The sequence below is a fragment of the Saccopteryx bilineata genome, chromosome 5 (assembly GCF_036850765.1).
Source record: "Saccopteryx bilineata isolate mSacBil1 chromosome 5, mSacBil1_pri_phased_curated, whole genome shotgun sequence".
In the NCBI taxonomy this organism is placed as follows: domain Eukaryota; kingdom Metazoa; phylum Chordata; class Mammalia; order Chiroptera; family Emballonuridae; genus Saccopteryx; species Saccopteryx bilineata.
The window spans coordinates 78,112,519-78,126,278 of NC_089494.1; the positions used below are offsets into that span (position 1 = coordinate 78,112,519).

Sequence of the window (13,760 nt, forward strand, 5' to 3'; positions counted from 1 at the left end):
TATATAGAAATGGTAGAGCTGCTGTTAATTTTAGAGTATATTTGAGAATTTATATTCAAACTTTAACGAGTTCTAATCAGCTAGATATGAAACTTGTGCCAAATATATTAAAATACTAAAAAATAATACACGTGCCAGTTGTATCTGATGTGCTCTGACCATCTAACTAGTCAATTCAATGAATGTGCCATCGAAGTATGCTATTAGCTACTGAATTTTACATTTAAATGGCTACTGAATAAAGATCCGTGCTACTTGTATACCATTTTTATGTATTAGATAGAACCACATGAAATTGCCATTTTATAATTAAAAAATGATATAAATATTTGCAATTTTATATGTTTAAACCTAGTGGAAGACTATAGAATATCAGAAAAGGATTTTTTAAATACTTGTAGCATGTTCTAAATCTTCCCCTCAAAATTATATATTAAAAGTTTCTTGTCTTTAAGGAAAAAGAAATGAGAAGACAACAAGCTGTTCTTCTGAAGCATCAGGTCTGTATACATATAGTTATATAATTGTTGAACTGTACATTTTATTATTTTTCTTAAATCTATTTTGGACAAAATTTTCAAAATATTTTCTTAAATATTTTCAATGTAATTTCTGCTTAAGTTTTTCCTTCATCTTATAGTTTATTGCCTTGCTTTGGTATTGGTGTCTTTTGGGGGGTTAAAAATTGGTTTCGTGACTCTGTGATTTCTGTTTCATAATGTTGTGCCAACTCTTTCTACCAGGAGTTGGAGAGGCATAGACTAGATATGGTATGGGTATGTTTATTTTTGTACATCTAACACCGCATTGTGATTTGGTTGTGATATATGGTTGTCATAGCAATGCATAAAGTGTAGCACTGGCTGCTGTCATATTACATACTGCTGCATGGCTTTACAGCACAGTGCATTGCATACATCTGCTTGTCTGTCTATAAAGAAGTATGATGCATCTCCAAGATTTTTCATTGAATTGTACAAGCCTTATATAAGGCTGCTGTCTAAAAATTAACATTACTGATGTCACAGTAAAAGTTAGATCACTGCACAATTTGAGACAATTATGATGCATATTCTTCCATTATTCTAGACTCAAAACTGCCATTGACTAAAATGGGAATTTTGAGTTAGGTTAATGAGAGAATATGAAATATATTCTGGTTTTAAAGACAAATTTTAGAACTAAATATCCCTTTAGGGGGACCACATATATTTAAACAAAAAATTGATTAAATATTATAACTGATTTTTTTTTATTTTAAAGAAAATGAGATTATTATAGTAAGCTAGTGCTTACCTTATTTTTATACTGTACCTTTTAGATTCCACTTACTAGCCCATGGTGCAGCTTTTGTGGCTTTAATAGCGCACCAAGTGGCAGACATCAGTAAATAGGAGTCACCCATTTTATTGGTGTTGGTATATGAACCACGACTGGTTTAAATTGGTATACAAACTCTAACATGTTGGTGGTTTATTGGATTTACAAAATGAATGTATACTTGAAATAAAAATAATTTTAAAATTATAAAGTTAAAAGTAATTATAAATCAATTTCAGCCTGATCTAAAAATTTAAGAACGATACAACCTTTAGTTTAATTGGCTATAGTACATATTTGTGGTTTTTCTAATAGCAGATGTAAGGTAACTGACCTGTTTCAGCCAACCATTATGCTTTTTGTTCTGCCAGCTTTTGAAGGAGCATCACAACTGACCATAAGTAAATCTTGTATGCTTCTGTTTACACTGTCTCCATGTTCATTGCTTTACCTTTTTGCTTTTGATTGTTCTTGTATTTGCTTTCTAAACCTGAACTAAAACATGCACAGACTGGCCATTCTTGTCCTATATTTAGTATTGACTGTGACTTGTCTATAAATGCTAAACATGCTATACTGAGTTGTTGTTTTTTTGTTTTGTTTTGTTTTGTTTTTCCATTTGAAAATCAAACTGTGAAAATTAACAACAGTCGAGTTATTTTCCTAATTTTATCTGGCCTAATAGGAACGAGAGAGAAGGCGACAGCATATGATGCTTATGAAAGCTATGGAAGCTCGTAAGAAAGCAGAAGTAAGTATGTTTTTCTAGAAAAATATTAATATCATAAGTTAACATTTTTTCCTAAAGCATTGGGTCTTCTAAATATAAATTTTTTTTGAGTATGGGTTAATCATGATTTACAGGCTTTCATAAGCAAACCGAAGGTTAGAGATAGTAACTTAGTGTTATAACATAAAAGAATGCAAGGAGGATTCCAATATATGTATTAATTTTTTGAACTGAGATTTTAATTATCTTTTTTAATGAAGAAAATGACATTCGTTCAGATAAAAGTAGCTATTTATTACTGTAATCACAGTTTCACAAATTAATATTACAGCATGCCTAGACAAGTTCTGTGTGTCCTCATTTAAACACTAGTCAGGCCAACTAGGGACTTCTGCCTTCCAAATTATTGTTAGCATCCTACATATAAAATTATAACTAAGTGCTTTCTTTAAAATAGACTTTTGACAGATAATTCAGAATAAGAAATTTACTGAAGTAAGTCAAAATGAGCTTAATTGGAATTTAATAGACATCAGTTAACATTTAAAATATGTTACAAAGGAATACACTTTGCATTAAAACAGTTGGCCATTATAACTGGAGCTTTTGAGTTTGAGAGACTTAGATTCCCATCCTGGCTCTGAACCAACTTACTTTACCTCTTAAAGCTATTTCATTTCTTAAAATTGAGATCATGATAGCTGCTTCCTGGAATTGCAAGATTATCAAGTGATGTAAGTATTTAGCAAGTTATAATTAATGAAGGGCTTCTGGTCGAGATGGCGGCATAGGTAAAGGCGATGCTCACATCCTTCCACAACCACATCAAAATTACAACTAAACTACACAACAACCATTATGCAGAACCACCTGAAATCTAGCCAGATGGAAGTCCTACAGTGAGGGATATACAGAAGAAGTCACACTGAGACTGGTTGGAGGTGCAGAGACACAGAACAGGCTGGTCACACACTCACATGTGGTGGATAAAAATTGAGAGGGGTGGCCCTGGCCGGTTGGCTCAGTGGTAGAGCGTTGGCCTGGCATGCGGTAGTCCCGGGTTCGATTCCCGGCCAGGGCACACAGGACAAGCGCCCATCTGCTTCTCCACCCCTCCCCATCTCCTTCCTCTCTGTCTCTCTCTTCCCCTCCCACAGCCAAGGCTCCATTGGAGCAAAGTTGGCCCGGGCGCTGAGGATGGCTCTGTGGCCTCTGCCTCAGGCGCTAGAATGGCTCTGGTTGCAGCAGAACAGCGTCCCTGATGGGCAGAGCATCGCCCCCTGGTGGGCATGCCGAGTGGATCACGGTCGGATGCATGCGGGAGTCTGTTTGACTGCCTCCCTATTTCCAGCTTCCCATCCATCTCCCTCAGCCTCAGTCCCAGCTGGTTTTTACAGACAGAAGTTATGGAGACTTCTGTTACTGAGCTCGGGGCCTGTTGTGTGCCTGGGACCCCCTCATTCCTTAGGGGGACCTCTGCAGTCAAGATATTCCTCCCAATTATATATATATATATATATATATATATATATATAGTCATTAATTTTAGAATGAGAGGAAGAGGAAAAACACAGAGAGACAGAGACACATTGATTTGTTGTTCCATTCATTTATGCATTCCTTGGTTGATTCTTGTATGTGCCCCAATCAGGGATTGACACATTAACTAATTAGCCACCTGGCCAGGACTCCCTCCCAATTTTTATCTACCACACATGGATGTGGGACGAGCCTATTCCTTGTCTCTGCCCCTCTTACCATTCTCAATGTGGCTTCTTCTTTAATTACCTAGTTGTAGAACTTCCGTTCAGCCATGTTTCAGGTGGCTCTGAATGATGGTTGTTCTGTAGTTCAGCTGTAATTTTGATGTGGTTGTGGGTAGAGGCAAGTATCACATATACCTATACCACCATCTTGACTGAAGTCTTCCTAAGCCTTTTCTTGATAAATTGTCACTGTGCTTGATCTCACATCTAATTTCTGTATTACATATTTTGTCTATATGTCAAATCTTAGGATTTCACAATGGAACTTTCTGATTTTGCAAGTCAGTTTACAAAAAAACCTTTGACCTATCAGAGATAAGACATATGAAACCTATCATAATATAAAAGGAACGTGATTCCTTTTTATATTCTTTTTAAATTATGTACATTACTAATTTACATTACTAATATTGGTTAAATTTCAGAGCAATAACTTAAGACTATGTACAATGAGTATAAATGTAGCTCTGACTATATTTTAGATTGATTAAAAATAATTACATGCGAATTAGTATGCCTCATACCAAATTTATTTTGGCTGTCACTCTTTTACACCCTCTACTACCCATTTTCTAGATGCAGAAATTCTTGACATAAATATGGATTTTTGGGCTGTCATTTATAATAAACATCTTTTCATCATCCTAATCATAGTAATATAATATTCTTTAACAAAATATTACTAATGTCTTAGTTAAGAAGTCATTTAAGTTTCATTTCAAAGTTGAAACACCTTTTGATAGCAAATGAATTAAATTTGGAATGTACTAAACAACTCTAAATACATAGAGTAAAAATTTTTAATCAGCTTTTTACTCACATAAAAATATTTTTGAGACTCTAAAAACATAAATGAAAGTATTTCTAGAAGTCTGTATCATAACAAATGTATGAAATAAATTTATCTATTTTAGAATTATAGAAGTTTAAAACTCAAATAATAAAAGTGGTAGAATGACCTGTTATTTTAAAGTTTTACAACATATCAGATTGTTAAACAGGTCATTTCTAAGAGACCATATTGCAAAGATGCTGATGTTTTTGCCATTTTATGATTATACTGGGTCTGTTAGGTGTTTGTTCTGGGCGTAATTAGGAGAATACATTTCTTTTGACAGCAACTTATAGTTAAAATTTCAAAGATATAAATGTAACTTAAGAGACACGGGTTTACCTCAGCATGCAGAAAGAATAAAAGTGTAAATAAGATTAATAATAAAAGCCATTTATAGAAGATAGCTATAAAGAATAAAAATTATATTTTTAAGGTCATATATTCAGTATGAGTAGATCAGGGCAATTTTTTAAGGAGTCTATTTTTACATTTAAAAATTATTAATTTATCAAAATTAAATTTAAATGAAAAACTCATGAATCACATGATTGAAGGAAACCCTTACATTCATATTTTAATAAAAATTATGTTATTTATTTTTAATTTATAGGTATATCACTTTTTGGCCTTTTGGCCAAAATCAAATGTATTAAAATTTATAGCTATAGTGCTCGCTTCAGCAGCACATATACTAAAATTGGAACGATACAGAGAAGATTAGCATGGCCCCTGCGCAAGGATGGCACGCAAATTCATGAAGCGTTCCATATTTTTAGAGGTTTCTCTAATCGTGTAGAGTACCCGAAACCACGAGGAGGAGTTGCATTGTTCTCTCCTGAGCGTGAAGCCGGCTCTTGGTGTTGCTTGTGCAACTACCTTTTGCCATTAATGATCGTTCTTCTCTTCCTTTGGGAGAGTAAGAGGGAGAGAACGCAGTCTGAGTGGTATAAAAAAAATATATATATAGCTATAAAATAAATTTAAAAATAATAAAACGTATCAGTTATCACATTTTAAAAAAATATACCAAAGTATTACACAAGAATCTGTACTTTAGATTAAATATCTTTAAATATTGTGTAAAGTAGTTACTGTTATACAAATGCCTCCTAAATTGAAAACAAAATTGTTGATGAGTCTTGAGTAAGAAAATTAAAGATTTTAATATATCTAAATTAAATTGATAACAATTCTTTCAAAAACCTACTTTCTTATATGACATTTACCATTTTATTGTATAGTTCATATAAAATACTTATACATCTGTTTATATAATACAACTATACGAGTACAATATATAAGTATGTCATAAAGAACATATTGTTTTCAACTGAAGGGTGGGTTTGCTTGAATAAAACTGTCTATATGCACATTTCTACTTTATATTTTTAATTTTCACTAAATAATGTTTAACATAAGTATAGGATTATAAAATATTCTCATGATTTGAATCATTGGGGAGGGATGTGTAACACATATTTTCTGCGTTCAGTTTGTTTATTAGATGACTTCTGAAACCTGAACTACTCTTTCCTATTTTATGGTTTTGTCTTCTAAATGCTGACACACTCATTCTGTGACAGATGCATGTTTAACAACCTTTTGCAGTTCACTGGTCCTTGGGGGGACATACAAAAGACTCTGTTACGATTGCTATGGTTGTTTATTCAGTTAATATGAGTAAAGTGATTATAAATATGTGACCAGTACATTTTTAAGTTTTTTATATAAGAAATGGGAGGTTTTGAGCTATTTTGTCACATTGTGTAAATTAACTCGTTTCTGATGATTGGTAATAATAAAAACCAAGTGTATTTTATATTACTTGAGTTATACTTGGAAATAAGCCTATTTTACTTATGAACTAAAGACTATTCATTCTCACATTATGTTATAAAAATATTTATAAACTATTATATACTAATGACACTTAAAATTAATATAGTAACAAGATAATTTACCTATTGAAATAGTCTTACTATTACAGATTTATATAAAGAAAAACCATAAAATTAGATTTCTAAATTAAAGAACCAATAAAATTAGGAATTATTTTTAGTGTGAAATATAATGAGATAATAATACTAAAAAAAAGTCAGATCAGTGTAATGTACACAAAGAAGTATAAGCGGTGTTTGTGTTACCTTCTTTGATGGATATGGGGAATTTCTTAGAATAATTTTAGATGTTATAGGAGATTTGTAACAAACAAGGTGAAAGCAATTTATTTTATTAACCTCATAATTCTTTATACATTACTCATAACATGTGCATCTTTATTCATTCTATTTTTCATTTTCATAATCTAATAATTAAATTTCTAAATGAATTAAGGTTTAGAATCAAGGGTTATGCATAGGCCAATTCAGAATATCAAATCAGTCCTGCCTGAGTATCATATGGCCCAAACTTTAAAGGAGATTTATTAGGATAATCACTTAGCAAGTTAGGTAATATCTAATCACTGGGGAGTGCACCTGAAACTAATATAATAATGTAGGTCAACTAATTTTAAAATAAAAATTCTTTGAAAATAAAAAGAAGGTTTAGGTTAAAAGTGGGTAAATATATGACTCCAGCAATAAACCAAGGTTAGAAGAAAGAATAATACACAAATTTTAACATCTTCAAATTTGTCCCCAAGAAGCACTTCCACTTTAAACTTTAGTTTCTGAAAAATTCATCAGATATTAAGTCTATTTAATTTTGATATAGGGAGGTCTATTTTTAAGCATATAATATCACAACATATGCAATTACAGTGATTAAGAAATTAATAATGTTGTAATTATGTGAAGAATATCTTTGATATATTTAAGTTCTTAAATATAACCTGAATATTATTATTAAATGTATAGAGCTCCACTTTTAGATACAAAGTTTGTGTATAACTGAAAGTAGAAGACATATATTATATTTGTCCACAGAATGAAATAGAAAAGGTAGAGAATAAAATGTGGCTATCAAGGCCCTGGCTGGTTGGCTCAGTAGTAGAGTGTCGGCCCTATATGTACAAGTCCCGGGTTTGATTTCTGGTTAGGATACACAGGAGAAATGACCATATGCTTCTCCACCCCTCCCCTTTTCCCTTCTCTCTCTCTCTTATCCTCCCACAGCTATGGCTCAAATGGTTTGAGCAATTTGGCCCCAGGTTCTGAGGATGGCTCCATGAAATAGCTTGGTTGCTAAGCAGCAGAGCAGTGGCCCCAGATTGACACAGCATAACCCAGTAGGAGGCTTTCCCAGTGGATCCTGTCCAAGTGCATGCAGAGTTTGTCTCTACCTCCCCACCTCTCACTTAATAAAAAAAAGGCTGTCAGATATGGTTAATGACTATACAAATGTTAACTTATCTTTTTGTAGTATTTATAGAATTAATTATTTAGCAAATTAATAAATGTTTAAATAATTTTTATGTGAGTTACACAGAATATATCCAGTAGAGACATATGATAACTATTGTATTTGAAAATAAGAATAATCTTTAGATCAATTGAAGAGGAACTTTGAACTGATATAGGCTTCAAAGTTAGGGGAAAAGACAAATCATTAAAAACATTCTTAAGATATCTGGCAAATTGTACTCCTGAGAGTTGAATAGGTCCTTAGAGAAACAGGTGAATAAATTTGTTTTTCTAACAACTAGAATCTCACACTAAAATGCAAAGGTTAACTTTAAACAAATAATTGTCATACAGTAAAATGTTATGTGGAAGCTCAAAAGAGTGACATATTAAAATGCCTGAAGTAGCTATGGGAAGAACACAAAAACAGATTTTATTTCTGTGAAAAGGAACAGGAGGAGCTTTGCATTCAGGTAGAGCAGATAACATACCGTATTTCCCCATGTGTAAGATGCACCTTTTATGAAAAATTTTGGGACTAAAATCTGGGTGTGTTTTATACAGTGGTTGTAGATTTTTTTACTTGCATTTCCCAGTTTTCGCGCTTGTTGTCTTTTCAAATTTTGAGCACCCAAATTAAGGTGTGTTCTATACATGTGAGCATCTTACATATGGGGAAATATGGTATACAAAAGTACAGTGTTATAACTAACAGGACCTGTGGGGGAGAAGAGGAGGAAGGTGCAAAGAGGGGTTAGACAGTTTTAACCTTGTGTTTACATATGTCTTGGCTTTGTTGCTTCTGCCTCTCTGCCTCTCTGCTTCTCTATCCGTGGCCTCCTCCTCCTTCTCCTCCTCTTCCTTCTTCTTCATCACCATCATCATCATCCAAGCAGTGCCTATAGAGTGTAGAAAATGTACTGAGCATCATGAGATACAAGACCAGAACTGTGTGGGGCTAGATTCTGACTGTCTCAGTTAATTGTTGAGGAAACTCTGGAAGCTCTGATTTTTTTTGAGTCATGCATCTTGTACGAGAACCACAGGATTAGTCCTATAAAATTTATTAAAATGTACTAAATTTTAAGATTCCAATGTTCCTTTTAAGTATTTTAATAGTAGATAAGAATGGATGCCTATCTTTAATAAATATCCTACAAATTTATAAGATTTCTTAGAAATCTCCATTTTATCCTAAAAACTGATATCACTTTTACATTCTATTTCATATTATAGCCATGTCTATTTTAATTGGAAAAAATGTTATATATCACTAGGTAAAAATTGTGTCCAAGGATATAAGCCATATTTATCTATTGTTACTAGACACATTCTAACTCCTTGACTACGTATCACTGAAGTGTATAAGTACCCCAGTGCACCAACAGTGTGAGGTTAGCACAATGTAAAAAACATTAGTGTCAATGGGTCCTTTCTTTTTGGAAAGAATTGGTAGCCATTTTCAACAGTTTTTAGTGAATAGTAGTCTCAATTATATTTATTATTACTATTATGAAGATAATTAAGAATTCTGGGTTAGTTCTTTGTAGTAGAAAAATTTACACCAGCTACTTTGAAATCTGTAAGAGATATTTAATATGTTCTATTGATGATTTAATTTATTATTCTGGTAAGTGACCAAAAAGTTGTCTCTTCTTCTTTTAAAAAATTCTTAAAGCAACATTTCATGGATTTAAAAACTGAAAATCCAATTCTTGGAGGAAAAATGTTCTGCTGATGATAATTTGATATGAAAATCTATATATACTGCATTGTGGGATATCACAGGTTAATTGTGTATATTTTATGTAATTAGACCCTCAGAAACTGCTTTTAATTTATAATTGCTAAGATTAATTATAGAATTTTGGTGTCAATAATCTCATAATATAGCTCCCTTATCATTTCCCTTCCAAATGTCTCCACAAATGAGTCACCCAGAAATTTAGAAGCAGTATAAAATTGAATAATTTAACTTGAGCATATTGTATAAAATGTCTTTCATTACCTGGCCTCTGGCTCTGTATCAAAATATTCAACAACTACTCAACTGCAACCTGTGCTGCAGTCTTGAAACTAATAGCAATTTCTCAAACACACTGTGCTTTCTTACCTCTCTGCTGGGCATATCCTCCACTCCTCTCTCTGTCCCCTTGGCAAGACTCCCACAGGAGTCAGTCTGCTGTCCAACAAGTGGTCATTGAAAGGAGATAGTTAAGATATGGACAAATTGCTAATACAGTACAGGAAACAATAAAAATATTTAAAATTTTTTTTAAATATTTAAAAAAATTAAAATATCAAAACTGTAGAGGAACTATTTAAGAATTAAAAATAAATTGGTAATAGGGATGAGATCATAGTGTTTAATTAAGATTTAAATCTGCAGCCCTGGCTGGTTTGCTCAGTGGTAGAGCATTGGCCCGTTATGTGGAAGTCCTGGGTTTGATTCCCGGCCAGGGCACACAGGAGAAGCACCCATCTGCTTCTCCACCCTTCCCCCTCTCCTTTCTCTTTATTTCTCTCTTCCCCTCCCACAGCCAAGGCTCCAATGGAGCAAAAGTTGGCCTGGGTGCTGAGGATGGCTCCATGGCCTCCACCTCAGGTGCCGGAATGGCTTCGGTTGCAATGGAGCAACTCCCCAGATGGGCAGAGCATTGCCCCCTGGTGGGCATGCTGGGTGCATCCCAGTTGGACGCATGCGGGAGTCTGTCTGCCTCCCCACTCTCACTTCGAAAAAATACAAAGAAAAAAAAAGATTTAGATTTGCAAGATTGGAATAATGACCTTTCTGATTGTGTCAATATAAGGAGGTAAGGGAACAAGAAATGTTCATGAGGAATAACAAATAGTTTGATTAAATCTACATAGAATATAAAGTTGGGTGGTCATTTGGAAAAGAAAAGAGTACTGTATGACCAGATTGTGGCACAATGGATAGAGCATCGGACTAGAATGCAAAGGACCCAGGTTCGAAACCCCAAGGTCATTGGCTTGAGCACAGGCTCACCAGCTTGAACATGGGGTCACTGACTTGAGTGTAGAATCATAGACATGACCCCGTGGTTGCTGGCTTGAGCCCAAAGGTCTCTGGCTTAAAGCCCAAGTTCGCTGGCTTGAGCAAGGGGCCACTGGCTCTGCTGTAGCCCCCCAGTCAAGGCACATATGAGAAAGCAATCAATGAACAACTAAGGAGCTACAATGAAGAATTGATGCTTCTCCTCTTTCTCCCTTCCTGTCTGTCCCTATCTGTCCTTCTCTCTGTCTCTCTCTCTGTCACAAAAATAAAAAAAAAGAGTACTGAGTTCCAAAGTAAGGAGTTTGGCTTTATTTTGATAAAATTAAAGAAAATTGAAAGATTTTTAATCAAGAAAAGAGACATTATTTTTTTTTTTTATTCATTTTAGAGAGGAGAGGGAGAAATAGAGAGAGAGAGAGGAGAGACAGAGAGAGAGAAGGGGGGAGGAGCTGGAAGCATCAACTCCCACATGTGCCTTGACCAGGCAAGCCCAGGGCCTCGAACCGGCGACCTCAGCATTTCCAGGTCGACGCTTTATCCACTGCACCACTACAGGTCAGGCCAAAAGAGACATTATTGATCTGGTGACAGTAAGCCCTTCATTAATGTGTCAAATGTGTGAGGTAGGTTAGAATTGCCTGATGGTTCCACTGTTGTTTCTCCTCTAAATATATAAGAACTGTACTTAAGGTATGACAGCAAAGTGATAGCACTGATATTATTATATGAACTCTCTTGATTTTTTTCCCACAGAATGTAATCCCTACAACAGGAGAAAAGATGATTATTTCTATATTTTTGCCATTACCCAAAATATGTTTTGAAAGTCATTGGAATTGAATTGTCCTCAGAACGCATTTTGCATTCTCTTAACATGTTGTTTATAGTGGTAAATAATTTTTTATTTCATCACAGGTGCTACCTTAAGACTAGCTAATTCACTTTGAAAGAACTACTGTTGCAATTTCAAATATGTTGCTTACAGTTTCCTGCTATATACATCCTCCCTTGTTTCATGGAGCTACACAAAAATTTATGTTAATACTAGCATATTTCCCCATGTAAAAGATACACCTTTCTTTGAAATATTTGGGGTCTAAAAACTGAGTGTGTCTTATACAGTGGTTGTAGATTTTTTATTTGCTTTTCCTGTTTTATTAACAGTGATGAGGAGTTGTATGAATTTTATGATGAATAAAACTTGAGTTCAATAACTTCATATAATACATTTTTTCAAAATTAGGGCCCCAAAATTAAGTTGCATCTTATACTTGGGAGCATCTTATACATGGGGAAATATGGTAGTAAATATTATGTTGTAAAATTTTAGTTGCCCATGTAAATGCCTGTTTATTAATAAGTATTTTATTCTCATGCATAACCTGGGAAAGGATTGAATTAATTTTGTATAATGGAGTAATTTATGTTGAATCTAATATTTATATTTTATATACAGTCATAAGATTACATTGAAATTCAAAGGGTGAAGACACTGAAAAGCAATGTCATTGTTTCTGTATAATTCCAAGTCTATTCCTAAATCTCCTAAGAGGATCTGTTCATGGAAATAGTAATAATCCTTTGATCACTTTTTAAATTTTAATTGGAGGTTTTCAAACACAGAATGATTAAAGAGAGTATATGTACATGGTTTTCTTTTTAAGGAAAAAGAACGGTTGAAGCAAGAAAAACGTGATGAGAAAAGATTAAATAAAGAGCGTAAACTAGAGCAACGAAGATTAGAATTAGAAATGGCAAAAGAACTAAAGAAACCTAATGAAGACATGTGCTTAGCAGATCAAAAGGTACTTTATTATGTAAACCATTTTATTAATAAATGTTATTTTTCCTGTGTGCTCACCTGATGTCTTTGCCAAAGCTGCCATTCTGAAGCCTTTCATTGTTAACCAGAGCAGTGGGTTTCCACGTTTAGGTCAGTCTGTCTCTCCTGGGTGAGCAGCAGTAAACCTCTCTAGAGCTTTGGTGCTGATAATGGCAGTTCTTAATATATAAGTGGAGTACTGCAGACCTTTTTAGTAGAACTACTGTAGAAATCTACTAAGATGGATTATAAAGGTTGATAGGATTTCTGTTTCATTTGGTTATTTCCAGGCATTTAGGTACAGAAAGCTCTTAACTCCTTCCCACACCCCATAGATACTTAAATTCGGATTTATAATCTGTAATCTCCTTCAATGCTTTAGTAATGGTAGCTACCGTTTATTGAGTATGTTTACTACATGCTGGATGCTATGCTAAGTGCTTTATATCAGTGGTCCTCAAACCCTGGGCCACGGACCGGTACTGGGCCGTGGATCACTTGGTACATTTGGTACCGGTCCTCAGAGAAAGAATAAATAACATATTATTTCCATTTTATTTATATTTAAGTCTGAAAAATGTTTTATTTTTTAAAAATGACCTGATTCCTTCTGTTACATCCGTCTTGACGCTTGTCTCGTAAGTTTGACAATTATATTTAAAAATACCACAGTTTGCCTGGCCTGTGGTGGCGCAGTGGATAAAGCATCGACCTGAAAATGCTGAGGTTGCCTGTTCAAGGCCCTGAGCTTGCCCGGTCAAGGCACGTATGGGAGTTGATGCTTCCTGCTCTTTCCCCCTCGTGTCTCCCTTCTTTCTCTCTCTCTCCTCTCTCAAATGAATAAATAAAATAAAATAAAAAAATACCACAGTTTTTACACCGGTCACATAACTTTATTTGGTGCATTTATCCGTCCCACCCTAA

The 13,760-nt window shown here is 34.1% G+C and overlaps 1 protein-coding gene and 1 non-coding gene across 8 annotated transcripts in view; both read left to right on the top strand.

Moving 5' to 3' along the window:
* The window catches only part of BAZ2B (bromodomain adjacent to zinc finger domain 2B), a 452,863-nt gene that overhangs the window by 390,614 nt on the left and 48,489 nt on the right, over window positions 1–13,760 (top strand). For 6 of the 7 annotated variants that reach the window (XM_066279494.1, XM_066279495.1, XM_066279497.1 and 3 more), the window contains 4 exons: window positions 456–500; window positions 744–776; window positions 2,006–2,071; window positions 12,679–12,819. In XM_066279494.1, the coding sequence (XP_066135591.1) occupies window positions 456–500; window positions 744–776; window positions 2,006–2,071; window positions 12,679–12,819 (285 nt within the window). The remainder of the gene's footprint in view (window positions 1–455; window positions 501–743; window positions 777–2,005; window positions 2,072–12,678; window positions 12,820–13,760) is intronic. The other variant, XM_066279501.1, reaches the window with a different exon arrangement.
* Window positions 5,388–5,597, top strand: LOC136307026 (small nucleolar RNA U3). The gene has a single exon (XR_010725751.1). It is a non-coding gene; the product is annotated as a small nucleolar RNA U3 (small nucleolar RNA).